We start from the raw sequence: 22,175 nt of genomic DNA on the forward strand, positions 1-22,175 counted from the left end.
CTTCGCACTGACATTAGTTTCCGATTGGCCGAAAAGGATTTATGGATTCATCTTGTGTAACGTATCTATATTTGATTAAGGAATCTTCTAATCGAAATATTATGCTCAAAACTGCTATACAAAATTGCGTAAGCATAAAATTGTCTTAAAATAGCCTTAGTATTCGGTTAAAGGCACCGATGTCTATTTAGTGCAGGACAGTTCCTGTCAAAGAGCAGACGACATTGGGATGCTCGTGTCTCTGCTCCTCGAGGAGAATACCCCAGTACAAACAGGACCCAGCTCAACGACAACAAACTACGAAATAGTACCGGGCAACAAAGGCAGTTGTAACCTACACATACGCGAAGTACCAAGCAGAGTCAACGGAGAAGAGGCCAGCGCCACCACATGAACCGGAAGCCAAATATGAACCACAGAAAGACAGGGACGCAAATGAAAAGAAACATTGAAAATTGAAAGGGCATTGAAATTGAAATGCAGGAAACTTATTGGCATGTCCGCACAGTTCGCTGTTTGCTGGACCCTCGTTACAAAGAGGCCCGCCAGGGGTGCCCCTACTATCCATCCATCCATCCATCCACTCTTCTTGTTTGCTTTCCACGCTTTTTTAAAGCAAGCTGTTTTTCTTACTGCTACGTTTTTGATCAAAAGACTTTATTTACATATTTATTCCACTATTATGACCACTATCCTACAGACGCTATCTCCTTCCAAGTCTGAAGTTATATTTGTATAGTTCGGGGTCTTCTATGCAGAAATGATTATAAACTTCACAGATTCTTCCAATTTCTTCGACTGAAAGTTGAATCACTTTCGTTTCCGGGTCGATTTCCGTCAACTGAAGCAGCTTGTTCAACTCCTTTTCATGTGTTGTTGGAAAAAGGTTCCTACAGACGAACGAGAAACAGTTAACGTGACTTAGAAGCTGCTGGTCGCCTTGTCATTGCTGTACCTGACAGTGTTCTTGTAGTCTTTTTGGCGTGCGTTGAACAAGCAGTTGCAAACTTTCTCCACAAGATCAAACGGCAGCTTGATGTCAGGCTCTTCACGTGGTATGAGCTTCACTACCCCGACATCAACATCAGGTTTAGGCACAAATGCTCCTCCTGTAGCAAGGCAGACACCACTTCACCAATAATGTCGTACACAACATAAATTCACAAAATCACACTGTGCTGTTACTTTTATACCACCCTAACCACTTCTTCTGAAATGATCTTTTGTACTGTACACAAAAAATAAAAGGCACAAATAATTGTCCCTGGCACTAGCCCCCTCTTACTGCAGACAATTCACTTCTGCTTACTAGCATCCTTTCAAACAAACAGTCGGCTGTGGCCCAGTTTCACCAAGATCAAGCAGCAATTCAAGCAAGATTCAGCAAGATCAAGGGTTGCGAAGACTTGAAGTTAACATTTAATTCTTTTTTACAAACGTTAGTGACATGATGAATGCTTCAGTGACAACAACTTCGCTTTGCCTTGTGCATGACAAATGCCCAGTTTCACCAATGCCAATTAACACTTGCACTGAGATCAACAGTCCCTGAACTTGAATTTAGCACTTAACTCTGCCTCAGCAACAGGAGTTATTGTCACTGAAGCATTCATCATGTCACCAACCAACGTTTGTAAAAAAAGAAGAGTTAACTCCTGGGTGTTGAGTGTTGACTTCAAGTTTGAGCAACCATTGATTTCGGTTCAAGGTTACCAAGTGTTGGTGAGACTGGGTACCGCACCACTAGAAGTTCGGTTTAGAAGCAATGCCACTTTAAATGTGTGGTGGCAATTGAGTCACACTATGCAATAAAATAAGTGCTACACAAGACTTCTATAAATCTAACATACTCAAATAGAAGCACGTTACACTGCTTGAAAAAAATTAGCAGTCCGCAACATCTAAAAATTAGATTCAAATTTTGTAATGGAGCTGTACATCTGAGGTTGCGTGGTGTAGTTTCTCTTTCGTATTTGAATGTTTAGCGTGAGGAGTATACTGCAGTTGAAAGCATTGGCAACTTCATAAAAATGCGTATTTTGTTTCTTTTTGTTCACACACACATTTTCAAACATAGCAACATCTTTAATCGCACAAGCAGCACTGAATAGGTAATTCTGCAGGGATAGGACCTCAGAGCATGCTACACATTACCAATGTTGCATCACTGCAGCTCATCAGACTAACCTGGAATATTGAACTTGTGCTTCACATGACAATAATTTTGGCACATGACGGACAGACGACATCTCTGTGCATCCATGAGTGGAGCTACAATTCGCTCGGCCACTTCCTTCTGGAAAGTCAAAGTCATCGGCACCCGTCCGTAGGTGAACGGCCCCGTCTTCAACGAGATCATCCGCAGCCAACGGATGATCAGAGGAGTGGACACGTTGAAAGGGAGATTGCCGATGATGTGGATATTTGGGACGACGGCGTTCCAGTCTTTTTGTAGTTCACTGCATCGCAGAGAAGTAATTTTTGTAGTCCGCGGTAATGTCTTCGAAGCGTTTATCTACACACAGGCATAGGTGTAGATACGTGAGTGGCGCTATGTACAACACTGTGTTTAACTTTGGTGCCTGTACAATACCTTGGAAAGTAGTCTTCCATGGTTTCATTGAAGACGTCTCCAATGACTATCTTCAGCCTGTCATCAGAAGCTTCCGCCAAAAGCTGGAAGTTAGAGGAGGTGCACATGTACAGTCGTGCGTAGCAAATTATTTTTCCTTACCTCTAACGAAGGAAGAAACCTCGAGTCCTTCTCTACAACAGTGACCTGAGTTGCCCCGAGCTCTAGGATGGGCCTTGTGAGACAACCGGGCCCCGGTCCTACTTCAACAACATGACTGCCCTTAATTTTCCCAGCTGTTTTTACAATTTTAGTCGTAAACCGTGGGTCTAGCAAAAAATTCTGCGACAATTTCCGCATTGCTTTTAATTTAAACATGTGTAGGATGTCGCGCAGTGTAGGCAAAGGTGGCAGGCGACGTGCCGCTGCTTGTGACGCCATTGTAAAAATATTCGCAAAACACCACTAACTGCACAGAACGGCTATGAAGCGTTGTTGTTCTGTATCTATTGAGCGGACGGCTGGCAATGGGCAAGCATGTTCACGGGAGCTGCTCCCGTGCGCTGAACATGGAAGCTGCCATCTTGAAAGCAACTCTGGCCACTCTGGCAACGCTCGCAGCGGCCCCACTCACCATGCCACTCAGCCACTCACGCCGGACTGACTCTTTATCCAACGCCTCCTCTATAAATGAGGAGGCGTTGCTTTATCACTATCATCACGGTCCGTGCTATCATTCTATGCAAAAACGAGGGTCCAGTTGCAAATGCGTTTCAATGCGCCAGTCTGCGAATCGACGCAAGCCCCTTCGAAAGCGACGGACGCGTAGGTTCGCAGAGTTCAATTTTTGAACGGAGCGACGCAGGAAATGCTGATCGTTGCCCTGGTAACCGTGCCGCCGCGCGCTTTTATATTGTTTTACTTCACTTCGTTGTCGACTGTAAGCCGAGGCTGGAGTTACACTCAACAAAAACCAAACAAACTGTATACCTCATCTGAGCAGGCCTGTGTGTGGCATGGCAAGTCTGTTTGACTACCTACCACATCACTGCGGTTGTCACACTCCACTATACCTTGGTATCCAGAAATGTGGCAGATAGACACATGTAAAGAGTGGTAATAATTAATACACTGTGCACCATACTTAAAAAGGTCATTTTTATTTTCCACTCTTACCAGAAAAAAAAAAAAAAAAAAAAAGTCGTCCACACATTATGCACCTACTCTACGCTGGACTGGAAACCGCTTCAGCAATTCTAGCAGCCATATGAAAGCTGTGGAGCTATTCTTTCCATACGCACAAGTAAAAAAAAAAAAAAATCCTTGAAACAGTAATATTAAGCATAAAAAAAAATCTACCATCCAACTACATCATGCACATTACAGCAGCAAGTAAAAGCACAGAGCATGTGCCTGAACTGAAAAAAAAAAAAGAGAAAAAGAAACAGCCACTTCTTCAGATCTCCAATGAGTCACCACACACACATCAAACATTTAACCAAACGCACAGCTGTTCAAATGATGGAGAGCTTTAAATAATGATGGGGCCATCAATGCTGCTGTCTCTCTCTCAAATCCCCTCGATTATTGCTCGGGACATCAGACGTGCAGTTCATGCAGCCAGTGCAGCCCTGCGATACGTCCGTCCTGCTCGCTTCTCTTTTCGCAAACGGGCGCAGTGCAACCAGTCTTACTGATATAGTGAACAGGTGCGCCTTACCGCATAGCCTTCTTTCCAGAGAGAAAGCGTTGCACGACCCCCTCCCTAGCCCCCCATGGAAACCTGCATGCTGGCTAATCACTGCACTTCCTCGTGAATAAGGCTACGGAGACATTCCCGAAGGTTTCGAAAACACTCTTTGGCAAACTTTTTTTTTTACTCTGTGCTCGTGGTGGCGGCTTCCCTCGCACGTACGCGAGACTATATAAAATTATTCACACCATTCGCCGCACGAAGCCCCGTTGGTTTCATCTTGAGCCCGGAAATGAGTCTCTTCTTCCTAGTGTTCGTGGAAAATGGGGTGGGGGTTTACGCAACACACGGTGAAGGGGTTCGGTGAGAAGCCAGCACTCTATGGGTATGGGAGAGAGACTAGATGGACTAGCCACGTGGGTCCAGGCTAGCTGGAGGATCAGTGTCATTCCCAGCTCTGGTCAGATTCTGGGTAGTCCATGTGCTCCTCCTCCTCGTCTGCTTCACTGTCGAGGGAGTCGTAGCCGCCGTTGTTTGCAAACACGACGGGGGTCGCCTTAGAGGCCTGCCTCCTTGCGTTTGCAGTCTTTTGTTCCTCCGCCGAGCGCTCCTTGCGGAATTCGTACACCAACGGGAAGATCTGTTCTATGGCTTGTTGTACATTTGGCACGCTTGGGGCTGAAATGAACAAAGGTGTGACATCGCTGCAAGGTGCTGTGGCCTGCGACAGCCCCGAAGGGAAGCAATATCAAGCTAGACATAATCCCACTGGGCACTACACTATATTTAGAGCCCGAAGTTTTAGCGCTTAACCCAATTCTTCCCCAAATTTGCTCCCCGAATTGAAGGTTGCCTCTTTAGGGTGAAACCCCGATTTTTGCCCAGCAAATTACCCTCCCTGAGACGTCTGTAGGAATGCACACTAACTTGTTTGGCAGCAAATGCAGTTACATCACCGTTTGTACCAAACCAATACAGTTCGTTTGGGCAAATGGGCCCGATTTCTCCGCGAATTTAGCATACTGGAAGTTTTTTTCACACGAATTCGCATGAAATTGGGGCACATGTTCATTTACCAGATTTACCCGAATTTAGAAAGAAATATGTCCCGAAAACTTCAGGCTCTAACTATATTTGAGTCCCACATTACGACGCACCTACCCTGGTCAAATACTGTGCCTGTCCAATATTTCAGTCCAACCCAAAACCAGCATTCAGAATCTTTAGTGAATGGCAAAAATCAACATTTCCTTTGTTTTTTTAATACAACACAGGACATAATAAAAATTGAGAACGGTACAGAACTTTCACAGGGAAAAGGCAGTCATTGAAAGACTCAGGTTCCTCATAGTAGAAGAAAAGATAACCATCAACGATACAGTGAAGTACGGAATGTGTTCAAAAACCCTCCTTGGTTTATCCATTTGGCTCGCTACCAAGCACGTTGTCATTTTAAGAAGGGTTCGCTTCGATAAATGTTGTGCGCAACTTGGTGGAAGTGACCTGATGGACCTAATGTGGAGTCCTCAACGACCTACGAGCACCTCAGATGCCACTTACGATATGCCAGACGATTGCCATAAGTGGTTGCCTGCACCCTTAGCACCCTCATCCTTCTCCTCACTCAATAGAAGTATGATTTTAGTAACTTTTCTGGGTTCACTCAATTCAAGCTTTTTTTTGTTGTTGCTGTTGCTGCTACTTCGAATTAACAAGGTTTCATTGTACAACACATACTATGATTCCTACCTCGTTCATGTTTTATCAACTGCACATCACTATTTGGCTCGTATGCTCCATTAGTCAGTTACACTGAAGCCCATTTATTACGATCTTTGAAATAACGATAACTCCGATATGATCAAGCAGCTGGTTCCCATCAGCTCAACCCCTGAAATATACGTGAGCAAGACTTCGATGTAACAATCGTCATGAAAGCTCATGCTCGCATGTAATGCTAATAATTCTGGCAGCCGGTAAAGCGCACAAAAATAAAGAAGCAACATTAAATTTCTTTACTTTTGAAAACGATGGAAGGAGACGCGTTTAAGAGCCACAGCCTCAAGAGAACATTATATTTAGGGAGTGACTTTTTCGGGTTAAACTCGATTCCGCCCGGTTATTCCCCCCCCCCCCCCCCGAACTGACCTCTGACCAGTTCGGGTTAGTCGATTTCTCCCCAAATTCCAGTCACTATGAAATCCTCAAGAACGTTTCCACTGAAGACTACCAAAGGTCGCCACGTGTAACACATGTAAGAATGGGTCACTTACGTTCCCAGCAATACCCCCATGTGTGTCAACACTGTTTATGCCTTCGGGGATTACCACTGGAAGGTCACGACCCCCCCCCCCCCCAAAAAAGAGAGAGAGATTAGGAAAGGACTGAATAAACAAGAGGAGAAACAAAAACACCCGATAACACCCGAAGGCACAATTATCGCCCGACTTATCCCCAAATTACAGATTTAAAAATAGCGCCCGATTTTTACTGCCTGAATCTGAGAAAGGCATTTAACCCGAAAAAGTCACTCCCTAATTATAGTGAGAGCACAGAGCATTTAACCGCATATAACTGCGCAAAACTGCATGCTACAATGGCGTCTGCGGCTCCTGGAATGTTTTAACAAGGAGAGGCATATGGCTCGACGTGAAGTTGTGCATGCTTAGGGTTCTTCGTTTTCGGGTTTTACCTATGAGTTTTCAAATTCGGGAGGGAAAAATCGGGTGCTACTTACACACGAGAATTCGGTCACTATGATCTCTGTTTGATATGTCATCGGGGAATTTTCGGGTGAAACGAAAGGCTAATGAAACAAGCTACTGCTGTGACACTGGGACGAGAAACAAGAATCTTTATATTTCCACTCGGAACTCGGGCAGTGAATGACAGCGGTACTCAAACACTTTTCCCTTTTTCAAAAAAAGCTAGTCTTTGACTCCTGCAGGAGGGGATTATAAATGGAGGACAAATAGGATAGGCTGTATCCTCTCCTTGCTGATATTATGATTCACTTTTCCGATGGTTTACCTAACGACAAGTTGAAGGACCACAAGGATTTCGGGTTTTACCCGAATTCTTGAAAACTTGTTCGGGGGGGGGGGGGGGAACTATCGTGAAAAATCGGGTTTAACCCGAAAATGAAGAACCCTATGCATGCTGTGGCAAATTTTGTAGCGATGCGAAACCTCACTGCAAAATATAGTGCCTTCCAAAATGGGAGTCCGCAGGCAGTTGCGAGTCTCCACTCAAACGTGTATCCTCAGAATACCTGTCGACAAGGTGCATTCTAATGGACTAGACACTAGATGACAAGCAACGGGTGAGGTTGTTGACCTCCAGAGCTGCTGGCCCTCACGTGGTATCGGCGGTCATGTTGACGTTGGAAAAGCTTTCATGGAATATGACACAAAGCTGTGTCGATCTAGAGCTCGATGAAATGTTTTTGTGCTCCCGACAAACATACGTGTTCAGCGGCGTTTTACTTCGTTACAAAGTTCACGTATATAACGATTGGATATCGCACCCCTACCAATACCGTTACGAACAGGATCGACTGTATATTTCCCCTCCACCCCCTTGATTTTAAAATCTAGTGTAATCCCCCTAAACACAGGGTCTATATGTGAGGCATCGTATGGCACCGTCTCACCTGTGACTGTGATGCTCCCTGTAGAGAACACCTTTAGTGTGGCTTTGAGGTCTTTTATTCGGAAGGTGACACCAGGGTGCAACTCGGGCTCATAGCTTTGAACAGGACATGGAATAGAAAAGGTTTCTTTGTAAGCACAGCTGTAAGTGCACATTGTGGCATCTGATTCATGTAGAAATTGCATAATTTCAAAATGAGATCAGAGACAAAGTATGTAATGCTAGCTCTTCATATACAGCGAATCCTCGTTATTATGACCATGGTCGTTCCCGAAAATTTTGGTCATAATGCGGAATTGTCATATTAACGGGGTAGATTTGCAGAGGTTTCACTGCATTGTTCCCCAGGACTATGGTCGTAAAGCGCTTATGTTAGATTATCGGGGGTCATAGTAACGAGGATTCACTGTATCTAAATGAAGGCTTCTGTGTCACCGCAGAATCTCACCCTGTTTCGGAGATTCTCATGCAGGGACGTGAAACGACTAGCCAAAAGTACCTTTTCCAAAGCTATGTTTGCATTTGCTTTGTATGTATTTGTTCTTTCTATGTGTTCCAGCCTCAGAACATCAATTCCCATCATGTTCAACAGATGCCGCTCGCGTCGCCCTATGTGTGTGCGAGTGAGAAAACATGTAAGAGTGAAAGTGGGCTGAGTGAGTGTGTGTATGTGTTTGTCCCTTCAAATGACGCACCCTTGGAAGTCACTGGAGAGGCGTGTTAGCTTAGCTCAATTGGTAAGCGCCCTGGACTGGTAATCCAGAAGATGTGGGTTCGATGTGGGGTTTTGCAGCTGGCTAACCTTTTCAGTGACTTCCGCCTTTCATCACTATTTTTGTTTGTTTGCAACATGTTGTATTGTGAGTTGTGACACAATTCTCAGCTTGAGAAGTACAAAGCTCGCTTCTGTATGAAGTACTACTGCAATATAAAGGAAGTTTCCAAACAAGGCAACTTGCAAGCCCCGGCGTAGAGCACAGAATCTGGTTGTGTGTTACTATAAAAGCACAGAAAATGGATTCTTCATGCATCACCCATTTGCTGCCGAGAAGAAAAATGGAATTTTTAAAAAACTTCTAGAAAGGCCTTCCAGTTGCCTCACTGCCAACAGCAACTGGCAGGATAGTACGACAGAGCAGCATCGCTCATCAAGTTTCGTATTTTTGCCAGTGCACGAAAAAAAAGCTACATGCAAAGCAGAAATCTTTTAAGAAGCAAGCTTTCCACATTAACTGTCTGCCTGTGTAGCATGGCCCCCCCTGTGTAACAAGGGCTTACCAGAACCATACAATGAAGTGAACAGAGGACTCACATGGCCACACCTCGATGGTGTTGCGAGAAAGGCACCAGCTTGATCGCAAAGGGCATGACACAGGTGCCCAACACATTCACCACCCTGTAGTTATGGAACTTCACTCGGAAGCCCAGCTTTTGCAGGATACGGGCATACCTGCGTGCTGCCAGCTTGGCTGTTTCCTCGCTGTTGAAGAAACCAGAACACGCATTAGCAACTGAAACGGGTGCCCTCTGGGGAATTATTTTTGCGCAATCTAATTTCATGCCTATGACTGCAGCTTGTCTCTCTGCATAGAATTTAGTGACTCTATTGCAACCCATCTACGCTATGTTTGCATTTTCTATAGAGCGCCCAAAGTCAAACCTGTACAACAAGCAATAGCGCTCGCACAACAGTGAACAGTGTTTTGGAACTGGGTCATCCGCAAAATACAGGGATGAACAAAATATTGAATGTTCAGAATAGGCCAATTTTAAAATTTCGAGTCAAGGACACAGTTGGAACAAGTTACAATGAATGGGCTGCATGGAGGCCGCTGACCAGCAACACATTGACCTACATCATGAATAGCTGCGGTAGACATTTTCGAAAGCAGGATTGAACAAGAAACGAAACAGGGACCAGGACCGTAACTCTTTCAACAAAACACTTTTTGATTCGTTTTGCCAGAAGAGAAGCAAAGCATGCCTGGAGTGGAATGGCCATGATTGGTCTCCTCCTTGTACCATTGTAAAGTCCGCTCAATAAACTAATGCTGTCAATAGCCACACGTCACTTTTACATCGCGCCCCATGAACCATATACATTACGCTTATACATTAATTTATTGCAGTATCGAGAAGCGAGGTGGATTCTGAACGCTTTTCCATTCGAAACCTTCTATATAGCATGTTCAAACCGTACCAAGGGTTCGCAATGTTCAATTTCATGTGTGCAGTATGTTTTTGGTGCTGTATTGCTCCACGAGGTCACGGCAGTGTTCTCATAATCTGTACTCCCTGTGTGCCGCAGCTTGTTTCAACGGGGCCCTGTCAGGGCTAGGGGTTTGAAGTGTCCTCAATCTCCAGCGCCTAAAATGCAGCGTTGCTACATGTAGGTATGTTGTGATGTAGCTTGGTTCCAAGGAAGAGGAGGACATTTGGAGAATGTTTGGCAAGCTGTTTAGTGACTCTTTAATGAACATTAAAATAATTTAAGACAAATGCCAGTGCATACTTCTGGCATGTGCACACTCCACAGGTCTGCACATGTGGAGAGTACATAAAAGCTGAACATGAGAAGATGTGCATCATCCCCTTTCTTGTTATGGATTGTGTGAAGATCCATACACGGAATGGCGGCTGCTACTATACAGGGCTTCGACTGTGTGGCTCTTTTGAATAAGAGGTTTATTATAGGTGTAAGGGAACACCATCTCAGTTATGCTACTCCAAAATGTAATTTGGAGAAACTCTCTGTAGCATCGAAAAATATGCACTTTGGAGCACAGAAATATGAGCTTTGAGCATCTGAATATCAATTTTCGGAGTACTTTTCCCTTCCAGTGGGCATATGCACTAATTGGGCCAGCCTCGTAACCGCTGTGCGGCAATTGCTGTTTAAAGTAAAGTCATGTTGGATTACGCATGGAGATGATTCTCAGTAGCACAGACGCAGATTTCTAATGACAAAGTGAGAGGACACTGAGACGGTATTGCGGAAAAGATAAGCTCACGTAAAACAGACAGCAGGGATTTTCCCAGCACCCCTAACCTAACACCCCCAAAGTAGCGGCTACACTCAGTACCCTACGACACCCACAAACCCTAACCCATTTATAGCCCCTTTTAATGGGAGCAATTTTATAGCGCAACAATACTTTACACTACAATAGAAGCACAGCACGCAAGTGCGTGATGTCAGTGAGGCACTAGAGCCGTTATCCTCCAACATGCATACTGTGAAGTGATACGTCAACTGTCAGCAACACTCATTGTGTACAACTGATTTCCTTCACATCACGGTGCACAATGGCTGTTTGCCAATAACCAGCTCCAAAAGATGCACGGAACGGCTGCTCGTCTTAGGAATTATAGAACACAACATTATTCGGCTTATTAGTATTTTGTGAGAGTTACGGCTCACACTCTGCCTTTAACATGAGAATAAAGCACACTACAGGGGATCTTTTCCTCACTGCTTTCATGGGAATGTAGCAGATACCTATAGACTCCTCTGTTACAGCATTCTACGGTTCCCAAGAGAAAGCCAAATTAGACCACCATGGCTGGTTACAAGCAGTGATATCTCGTTACTTACTTAGGAACGGCTTCTCAAAAACAAAAGAAAGTGATGTATAACATGTCCTCCCCCTTCATGACGCTTCCTACTATGCATAACATGGGCGCTATACAGTGGAAAAACACAGTACAAAAACAGGAAGCTTCCATATTCGTACAAACTGCAAAGCTTAGTGAAAAATGTTTGTCTCACGATCAGTTGTGTGGAAAACCAACGGGGCAAACCACTGCCATCTTGGTGAATTATGTTTTTATAAACTGTGCACATTCTGTTGACTATCATCTGTTACTAATTATTATTAATGAAATAACTGAATAAATGAAAACTGTGCTCTGAACTTGCCTTGTTGCTCCCGTGCATGTGATTTTCCCTGAAGACCATATACTCGCTGTGGTGTAAGGGGCCCTTATCTTCATGGTCAACATCTAGGGAATAAGACATCAAACAATCAATTTTTCTTTTTTTTTTCAAGTAAAATATCAGCATCTAACACAGCACCTTGTATGTATATTAGTGGCTGCAAGCACGTTTCGTGCATGACCCCCGGTTGAGGAAACGGGTATACCACCTCCTTACGTTTAACGTTATGAAATGCGGCTAAATTTAGAAAGTCGACCACCTCACGCCCCCACTTCCTCGCTACACGCACAGAAACCATCAAAGGCCAATAGTGCACAACGAATCGCAATCGGTTGGTCCGTCTGTACTTAATCCAGTTAACACATATGCAACCAACATTTGTGTAATCAAGTTTTGCATGCAACTGTGACAGTGTGCACTGGGAATCTGAGGAGGCGATATTGGACAGGATGTGCTACCTGAAACAAAGGATCAAAACTACTTACCCCGTTCTCACGACGATATTCGACGTTGGAAGCTGTTAAAGCTATTTGTCGAAGATTTAAGTGACATCGAACACTAAAACTGCACACCACGTTGTTGATAACAATGTCTATAACCGGCGAAGACTCGTTGTTCTGAGTATCAGTTTCGGCAATCGCATCCGTCATGTTCTCAGTAGCCTGTTCTTTGGAACAGGCGCCGTCCGCTTCTGCAGTCACCACATCTTTGGAAAACTGATGATATGAAAAATTGTTCCCCTGACTTACAGTTGCCATCAGAGGGGGTGATCGCACGAGAGACACCACTATTCTTCGATATTTCGATGCTTCTTTTCTGGTACAGAGTCGTTTGGGATCTAGGCCTCAACTTAGGCCTATCCCAAACACGGAAGAACAGAATGGAAAACCACCTAGAATCAAGCCTCCATTTGCGTACGTAATCACACTGAAGCATGCACAAGGTTAGCTTTCCGTGATGAAGCGACGCTTGCTTCTAAACAGCAGCAAATTTGGTGAAAATTGAAAATTGCAGCTAATAAACAAGTCTATACTTCGCGTCTGCTACCGGTGTGCCTCACACTTCTCTGATTGGCGGAGCGGCCGACCTTGGATTGGCTATATACCACTGACTGGCGTCCCCCTCTCGGCTTCACTTGAAAGCACTAATCTTAACATTAATGTCCACTTTTCGCTAGCTTTATTAACTTTATTAGCGATAAGCTGTTTCAACTTTGCGCTTCTGCTGGAGATTCTACAATAGGTCGCTGCTTCGTATTCATGCCCCTTACCTTTCTTGTGTGTGAAAGTCGGTAAAGATTGCTTCACACAGCAGTGAGCACCTGTGACCGCTTTTTTCAGCTGAGCCTTTTTTTTTTTTACTCAGTTTGGCGGCAGCCTTTCAAAATATTGAAACACGTTGCTCTGGCAATTCACTCTGACAATGGCTTTTATTCGTACACCCGAACTTTAGAGGTTTAGGTCTTGGGAGGAACCGTGTGGTAGCACCTATTTCTCTGCATTATCTTTTGACAACTTCCATAGCTCACTTCATGATTACGATGTCCCTATAGCCAGTCTTTTGTTCGTATTGGAGCAATTGCATGCAGCACTCACTGGGATAAGGGCGAAGAAACCAAATGCCTTTTACAAAATATAGAGTCCATTACACTAAACCGCTTGCATGTACAACCACAGGATGAATAATTCCACTGCACTAGGAAATGTTGAGGGCCAATAATATATTGGTGTTGCGCACACAGTACTGCACACACATTGTACTGCACAGTTGTACCGCAGTGCAACTGCGTTCCCTCGTGGTATCCTACGATTAATAGGAAGAGGATCAAGACTATTACAAATGGTTTGTCAGTTCATTAAGCAAAAAAAAATGGACACCTTATACTGTGAAAAAAAAACGGTTTATTTGTCCATGTCTCACTAAACCTATACAATCTATTCACACATCGTTGACATTGTTGACAGTATCACAAGCGAGACACATGGAAAGTACGACAAGAAAATACATGCGACATGTTGCACAACATGTACTTTGCTGGATTAAAATGAAAGAAACAAAGATTTGCAGATGCCTCATTAGGCAAAATTGCACAAAACCTCCGCACAAAGCTGTTCTCCCAATGAGAAAAAGTGCCGCAGTTATACATATGTTTAGATATACAGCACATAATAAAAGGTGAAGCTGCATTTTCTTCATAATTGGGATTTCATATCTCAACATTGTTGTCTCATTAACAATCTGAAACAGAGACTAATCGGCCAAGATTATACTCCACTAATAGAGACGCTGAATGCGTTCGAATCGCTGTGCACGTGGCACCCTTGACACGTCTGCATTCACCGTAAGTCAGATGGCAACAAAGAAGGTGAAATAAAAAAAATGTCTGGTTATAATTAATGTTACACGTAATTTTGATACCAGCAGTCTCCAACATCTGTCAATTTGCATAGCGTTCACATGTGTCCGCCATTTTCTTGTTTCTCGTATCACTTCTATCACATTATGCTCCCAAATGTGGAACAGTTGACAACTGCTTGCTTGACACCTAGATGGGCTTGCTTCTAAAAACAAAAGCCTCGGCATCTACACACTGTTTTCCATGGTCTATGCACATGCATTGACTCGCAATGTAATGTTCTGGACGTAGTAGAGATGTAACGGAACCTCGGAGTAAGAAAGATAAGAGGTGAAAACGTACCACAGGAGCAAGCGACCAGAGAATGTCACTTTAGTAGAGAGAGAGAGAAAAAGGTGACAGAAGACGCTACCAGTCTTATGCCTTTATGTGTTGCACTTTTGCATGGAAAGCTACCGGAAAATCATACTACACATTGCAGTGTACAGCTGCTTCTTCCATGTTTTGCTCATATAAGCAGACTGACAAACGTGAAAAATGTTTGGCTTGGCAACACATAACAAAATAAGTTGTTCCAACAACGTGTGTGTGTGTGCTGTTCAGCGTGAGCCACAAGAAGGGGTCCCATTCTATCGGCACGGATGAGTAGACAACGCTCAGGAGAACAGTTTTGTTCCTGTGTTTCTAGCGAGGCAGACCATCCGGCTGACAGGCCCTGTGCAATAGATGACGCCGTGATCTGGTGACGCATGTCAGTGACATTCTCTGGTCGTGGGAGAGAGTGACATTTTGCCTCCCATCCCCCTTTCTTCATGAACGAACCTACTGCAAGCTCTTCTTGCTCTGTATTGTGTCCCAGATACATTTGTTCTTACTATTTGGCCTCCTCATTTATACTTCCACTCTGAGCTACGCGCTTCGCAGCTTGTAGTGCTTCGTGCTGTACTAGATTCGAAGTTGCACACAACAAGCACTGAACACATAGCAAAAGCTGGAAAGCAGCTGAGCTACATGAAACATTGTATAATTATCATATACATAGAGTAACACCAGAGAGAGGAACACGATTGCAGCAGCACCGGTTAAAAGGTATAAACTGGAAAACAGTACTGACTAGAAACCTTTATATAAATGTATATCTTCAAATCCTACAAAAAGGGGTACCCCTACACACGAGTAACCGCAGCAATGTTCTCTTGCCTATATTGAGCACACTATAGCAATAAAAGGTTGGATCTTCTTTGTGTTTTTTTTTTTTTTTGCACTGCGACAATGCAACACTGGCTGAAACCCATTGGGTGGGACATATGACATACTGAGCTTCACTAGCATCGTTGCATTTGTTGACCAACAGGCTGAAAGTAATGTCAATGCTCGAGCTAACATTTGTGTAAAGTTAGGTAGGCTACTAACAAAACAGAAAGATGAATAGTGTTCTCTGCACGGTTTATGTAGAATGGCATGGGGTAGCCTAGGACCAAGAGTCACTCTTAGGTAGCCCATGCACTCCAAGCAAGATCCTTTGACAATAATTTTGTCATTCCTTGATGTATCTGTGTCTATCTCTCGCACTTTTTTTTTTCTTTTTCGCTGACTTAACTTTTGAATGCCCCCACAAAGTGTGGGGGAAAAAAAGCCCTGGCCTGAAATCCTCGCTTCGGTATTTATCAGATACTGATGGCTTTAAAAACTGATTGTATTTTTGAGTCCTCGTATCTGTTGGGAATGATTTTGATACCGCATACAAAAACATGACGAAGGTGAATGAGCGACTCCTTTGTCCTTTCCTGATAGCAAGTTTGGAGGCTGTAAGGCGCATAGAAAATAACATGCGAGATGCTTAGTATACCGGCGATCCTCAGTTTCCACAATATCACAAATAGTTATAACTTTTTGGGGTACACTGGGCTTTCTCATGTCAAAAGACAACATGCACATCCCTTTCCCCGAACACTGAAGAAAAAGGGACTGATAGAAAGGCTTGCATGTTGCTTTTTTAGTGTTTTTGTTAAAGCCTGCTAAGAATGGTTGCAAACAACCGAGCAATGCTTCCCAAATTCACAACTCCAGTTTCTAATATACATGTAATGAGTGAGCAGCATTCTTAGAAAAATGTAGGCAGAAGCTACAGAGCCTATAGAGGTCACCACTTGACATACGAGATGAACAATAATGTTGGTCGTTTCACAGGCGATGCGAAATAGGAACAGAGTAGAAATATGCTCAAATACAGTGATGCTCAAAACTGTGAGTGAAAGAAGAAAACGCAAAAAAATCTCGATAAATTATTATAAAAAGTATGTTTGGTATAGTACACTTTGGGTTTGACAAGCTGTTTCTGCAGCACCTAGACCTTGAGCACATGGTTGCAGCTTGGAAACACAGCTCAGTTTTTTCTGTCTCTTGGTTGAAGTGATGTGTATGCCTTTGGGCCTAGAAAAAAAAAAAGTGAAATGAGACAGGTGCACATACTATAGGTAATAATGCTTAGAGCCTGAAGTTCGTGGGAAATGTTTTTTCTAAATTCGGGGTGTAAAAATCGGGTAAATAAACATGTGCTCGAAATTCATGCAAATTCAGGTGGAAAACCTTCTTGTATGCTATATTCGGGGAGAAATCGGGCTCAGTTACTCAAACTAACAGTACTGGTGTGGTACAAACGGTTATGTAACTACATTTTCTGGTAAACAAGTTAGTGTGCATTCCTACAGACGTCTCAGTGAGGGCAATTTGCCAGATAAAAATCAGGTTTCACCCTAAAGAGGCAACCTTCAATTCGGGGTGCAAATTCAGAGAGGAATCGGGTTAAACCCTAAAACTTCGGGTTTTAATAATGCTTAATAATAGAATGAAGCGAAAAATTTATGTGCAATGTTTTGGGCATAGAATTTGCTTTGATGATTTTTACTTTAATTCAGTTCACTGGGTTTAGTTAACTAATTTGTAATGAGCTAATTAATAATTGACCGAATAAATTAATTTAATTTACCTTACAACAAGGCATAATGCATAAAAATTACATAGAATTTATTAAGTGTCAACCACGTAAACAATCAGAAAGACACAAACTTTATGTCAAAACCGAGCGAATGACGTCAAATTAACGAATGTCTACTGTGTGTGGTGTCCAGTGTAGAAACTGCATAATGCAAATTCTTTAAATAAAACCTGCACCTTCAGTCACGAAGCTGCTTCTGCAAGGGCTTTCCTGCAGCTGAAGAGCCACTTAATAACCCGAGCGTTCTTTTCGATGATGGATGTTTCTGTTGGCCCGTGCTCAGCCAGGTCCCTGTTCCGAATGCCGTCCTGAGGAAAGCCTCCACAGGACCCATCGTCGCTCGCAGGACTGGACTTCCTCTCACCCGAGTCGACTGAGCTAATGCTTCCGAAGTAACGAGGAGAAGTCGAAGGCGACGATGGGGCCACCACGTGACGCCACGCTCCTGCATCCAACCCCATGGTGTCGAAGAAACGCTCCAGTTCCGAGCGGTTCCCTCGTCTCTGGAACCGAAGAAGGTGTCCATCAACTTAAGGAAAAATAAAACCACCTCCCCTTCTGTGCAGTACATCATCAAAATTTTGATCCTTTGGGTTGGCACCAACAGATATTCGAAGGCCAGGTTTTCCCCAGAGGAGGGTAACAGGCGCATCTTTCGTTAACGTTTCCATTTCCGTTACTGCAATACTTTTATTTCCATTATCTGTTTCTGATACCACCCTTTCAATTTCATTTCTGTTACTGTTTCTGGTGATGGAACGGCTGTTACGGAGATGCGGGAGGACAGTGCGCTCAGCTCTCCCAGCACCCCGTTTTGCCCAAATGCTGCTTCGGTGTCACGCGTACACACTACACAAGTAATTTCGCATTAACAGGATTTTTAGAAATCTGTAGAAACATGTTTTCATCCTGTAGAGTGTTGCGCTCAAATTCGGAGTCCACCAACTCAAGGTGGACATGGTCAGACAATCCCACATCCATCCAATGCCGCATTCATAGGCGGACGCTCTCAGTAGAAAATAACCCAAACACAAAACTTTGTGGGGATGTCCTAAACAGGTCCCAACATCCCTGGTCCCGCAAAAGAGGTTTCTACAGCATTGTAAGGATCCCTGTTTGAAACACGGTGCTGTGAAGTCCCACAAACTTCCGTGCGGGTGCAAGAGCGGGAGCTCCGCCTCCTTAGTGGAAGGACAAGCGTCCAGAAGTGAAAAAAGGAAAGAAGCACAGATCTCTGCTTCTGGGATGTGCTAGCCATAGCTGGCACATCCCATTCATTACTGTCCCGCATCCAACAGATATCGCAAAAGAAACCTCCATGAAGCATATTTTGGGTATCTCATTTGTTCATTGTAGGGATATTCTAGGTCAAGGTTGAGGACATCCCTGGGATGTGTCAAACATCCCCAATGTTGCATCCCAGTTATGTTCCTGGGATCAGCTTGTGTTGTTGGGGAATACTGTCATAGCAATGGTGAAATAAAAAAAAATTGTAAGCTGGTGTCCTCGTGCTAGTCGTGGAGTCTGGAGTCGTGGAGGTCGCATGTGTTGAAGTAATGAGTTATGGTGACTGAGACGAGTAAGCGACGGATGCACTCTGGAGATCCAATATTGCACTTTCCACGCCCTCGTGTAGTATTCAGGGCACATATTGCCAGCAATGGGGCCACCAAAATACAAAAAGAAAATGAAGTCACTCATCTCATCGCACAACAGGAATAGCCATTACCAGAATTCAGTAGCGGACAATTATTTTTGTTTCCGTTTCCAGTAGTGGAGTCCCATGGTAGGCGTTTCCATTATCATTACCAGCTCCAATTTCGGTAATGCTACTGTTTCTGTTTCCGTTACCATTATCGTTCCTTGGTTTTCTCAAAGGCTTTGACATGCTTCCAAGACTGAATTCCTAGGACTGGTGTAGTTGTAGGCATGCGCACAAAGTTGGTGCCTACAAAATTAAATTAAATTATAAATACTGATATCACGAACCTGCTGGTTTGCAACCTGGTTCAAGTTTGCAAAAGTTCACGAATTCTTTTTTTTGGGTAAGTAAAAAAAAAGTTTGCAGAGGTTTGACAGCACTGCAGCGCATGTTTAAGGACTAAAAAAGTTGCCATGTGTTGGTTTAATGTCTGCAATATGATGCTGTAACTGTATTGAGTAAGTCAAAGTCTGCTTATCTGAGCTTTCACTAGCCAGATGCAAAACCTGGAAAATAGATATCATGGGCACCACGTAGCAAGCTCTCGCGGTGTAGCACAACAACGACGATGTCTTATTGAACAAGAGAGAAACTGATGTTCTGAGGGTGTTGTTTTCAGTGACTTTCATCTTTCATCGACGATGTCTTATTTTTGTATGTCATATGTATATATATTGTATGTCGTACTGACGTATGTCAAACAAATGTCTTAAATATGTTTTTTTTTTCTGTGTGCTGTGCATTCTTAACATTTGATTTCAAACGTAACTTTGACAGTTACAAAAGCCATATCAATGACAGACTGCTAACCCTGGTGAATCTGAAATTCGAAAGCGGGTTCTACTGTGAACCTCGGGTCTGCGAAAAGTTCACGGCATCACTAATTATAAAAGGCTGCATAAAACTTTCACAAGGATTGTTGCAAGTACTTAACAGTTTTGGTTAGTAACTAGGTAACGTATAAGTATAACTAGTCACTTTTTGTAGCAACTAGTTACAGCAACTACCTAGTTACAATAACTAGCTACTTTTCCACAAAAGTAGCTACTAGTAACTGTAACTAGTTACCACTTTTAGCTATAGTAACTGTAAAATGTAACAGTAACTAATTTACTCAGGTATTATTGCAATATTTTCCACTGATTACAACACAATATATCCTCTCCTCCTCCAATATTCTATACATCCTTTTTTAATAATCCTCTGTTTTTTCACAATATATTACCTATGCTTGGGCAGTACGAGTGGTAAAACAAATTTTCCGAGTTCCATTTATTCAACTTTTTAAAGATGTAACCATAAAGTAAGTAAGTTACTTTCATGTGGTAAATGTAAACAAGTTACGTTTCAAAAAGAGTAGCTGTCACTGTAACTCAGTTACTATTTTTGCAGGCTAACTAACTTCGTTACCTCTTTTTTTTTTAGTAACTTACCCACGACTGGTACCTCAACGTCTACACTAAAGTCTGGTTCGACAGCATCCAACTCACCGCATTGGTCTGCATCATTAATAGGTTGGGATGACTCCTTATACGATGCGTTACGTGGCTCACATCAGACTTGGACCTCAAAACTGGTCTTCTCCTCGAACCATCAACTTCAGCATCGCACTCTCTCGACGGAGACGGGGAACCTCTAAGAGGTCGCAGCAGGCCAAAGTCACGCAGAGACTTGACTGGAGAATGCCTGAATGATGAGCTCCTGCTCACATAGTCCGACGTCGTGCGCGACCGTGGCTTGAAGAACCGCTCCCCTTCACTCGACGACGAAGAGGACACCTCGCTGTCGGATCGTGGATCGTCTTCCGACAGTGACACCTTCCGACAGCGAGATGGGGAGAGATTGGGCATGCTCTTGTGCACAGGGGGAGGGGTCAGTGCAGACCAGTTGTTTGCTTTCTGAAGCGGGTCAGAATTTCCTCGCCTCACCCTCGGCTGGGGTCGGCCCTTTTCGCTCGGAGAAGAAGCAGAAGAGGATGATGGTTCCATGATGATCGCTGGGCCGGTTGGAAATGGAGGAGGTAGAAGGCAGGTGAGGTTCTCGCGAGAGCCTCCAGCTGCAATGAGCCGCTTCAGTTGGAGCTCAAGGTCCATCATTTCATCGGCAGACCTGTAAAAATTGGAAAGTATGCTACGCTTCAAAATTTTACGCAAGCCACTGGATAAATACCTATGTGTCATCAGCAGCCTAAGTAAGAAAGTAGGCACATGTAATGTATATGACATAACAAACACAGCTAAAGTGAATCATGATGATGACAGAAAGCCACAATATATTTAAGTGCCTTTGTCAGATTCGGGAGGAAAAATCGGGCGCTATTTTTTAAATCTGTGATTCGGAGAGAAATCGGGCAATAATTGCGCCTGTGTTGTTATCTGGTGTATTTGTTTCTCCTCTTGTCTTATAAGTCCTTTCTTAACCTTATTTTATCATTTTTTATTTATCTATTGTTTATTTTTATTTTTTTTAGGGTGGCCTACCAGTGCTAATCCCCGAGTTCTGACACACATGGGTGTATTTCTGGGAACATAAGTGACCCATTCTTACATGTGTTACACATGGTGACCCTTGTTCGTCTTCAGTGGAAATGTCACTTGAGGATTTCATAGTGACTGGAATTCGGGGAGAAATCGGGTTTAACCCGAACTGGTCGGAGGTCATTTCGGGGGGGAATAACCGGGCGGAATCGGGTTTAACCCGAAAAAGTCACTCCCTAAATATATTGACCAATGAACCACATGTAGATCGTATGAAAATTACAGTACAAATTCAGTACAGTGGCACAAGTGCAGATCATTCTGCTACGTATCAAGCCGTTAAAAGCAATGAAGTACTGGGGACTGTGATCACAAAACAGCAAACATGCAGTGTTTCTTTAAGAGCGGTTCTTTCTTTTGCCTTGACATATTCTAGCTTCACACTGATGCTGTTTCACAGACATTGGATTATCGGATGACACATGGTTATCAGATGAAACAGGTGGCGTACAGTCATGCCTTGCTTATCCTGATGCCTCAGTCCCCACCATCTATTGTCCAATCAAGTGTGAATCTTGTGCGGAGATGCATACAGTTTCATTAAACTGGATTATCACTCCAGAAAAAAAGGAAAGAGAAAAGATAATCTTCCAGAACATGTTATTTTAGAAAGTCAAGACTTTTTGTGCCCAATAGAAATGGGACATTGCTTGTGCTTCTCGGGAGCCATCACTACTGTTTGTAAGCCCCAGTTTTTCAGTGAGTGACTATTGACCAAACAGAGGTCAA

General features: G+C 43.5%; 3 protein-coding genes across 3 annotated transcripts in view; all 3 read right to left on the minus strand.

Annotated features, from left to right (window-relative positions):
- Window positions 1-640: 640 nt before the first annotated feature.
- Window positions 641-3,222, minus strand: LOC135399289 (dimethyladenosine transferase 1, mitochondrial-like). The gene is made up of 5 exons (XM_064631132.1): window positions 2,735-3,222; window positions 2,594-2,676; window positions 2,188-2,459; window positions 956-1,109; window positions 641-890 (listed from the first exon to the last, which is right to left on the minus strand). The coding sequence occupies exons 1-5, from the start codon at window positions 3,011-3,013 to the stop codon at window positions 704-706; spliced, it is 975 nt and encodes a 324-aa protein (XP_064487202.1). The 5' UTR covers window positions 3,014-3,222; the 3' UTR covers window positions 641-703.
- A 1,190-nt stretch (window positions 3,223-4,412) lies between these two features.
- LOC135399290 (TATA box-binding protein-like 1) lies at window positions 4,413-12,939 on the minus strand. Its single transcript, XM_064631133.1, has 5 exons — window positions 12,339-12,939; window positions 11,836-11,918; window positions 9,229-9,396; window positions 7,918-8,012; window positions 4,413-4,943 (listed from the first exon to the last, which is right to left on the minus strand). Exons 1-5 carry the CDS (start codon window positions 12,609-12,611, stop codon window positions 4,711-4,713), a joined length of 852 nt encoding a protein of 283 aa, XP_064487203.1. The 5' UTR covers window positions 12,612-12,939; the 3' UTR covers window positions 4,413-4,710.
- Window positions 12,940-13,263: 324 nt separating this feature from the next.
- The window catches only part of LOC135399291 (protein FAM110C-like), a 65,605-nt gene continuing 56,693 nt past the window's right edge, over window positions 13,264-22,175 (minus strand). Inside the window, exons 5-7 of the mRNA XM_064631134.1 lie at window positions 20,400-21,018; window positions 17,384-17,710; window positions 13,264-16,642 (exon numbers count right to left, since the gene is read on the minus strand). Of these exons, the coding sequence (XP_064487204.1) occupies window positions 17,390-17,710; window positions 20,400-21,018 (940 nt within the window). The 3' untranslated portion in view covers window positions 13,264-16,642; window positions 17,384-17,389. The remainder of the gene's footprint in view (window positions 16,643-17,383; window positions 17,711-20,399; window positions 21,019-22,175) is intronic.

This window comes from Ornithodoros turicata, chromosome 6 (genome assembly GCF_037126465.1).
Source record: "Ornithodoros turicata isolate Travis chromosome 6, ASM3712646v1, whole genome shotgun sequence".
In the NCBI taxonomy this organism is placed as follows: Eukaryota; Metazoa; Arthropoda; class Arachnida; order Ixodida; family Argasidae; genus Ornithodoros; species Ornithodoros turicata.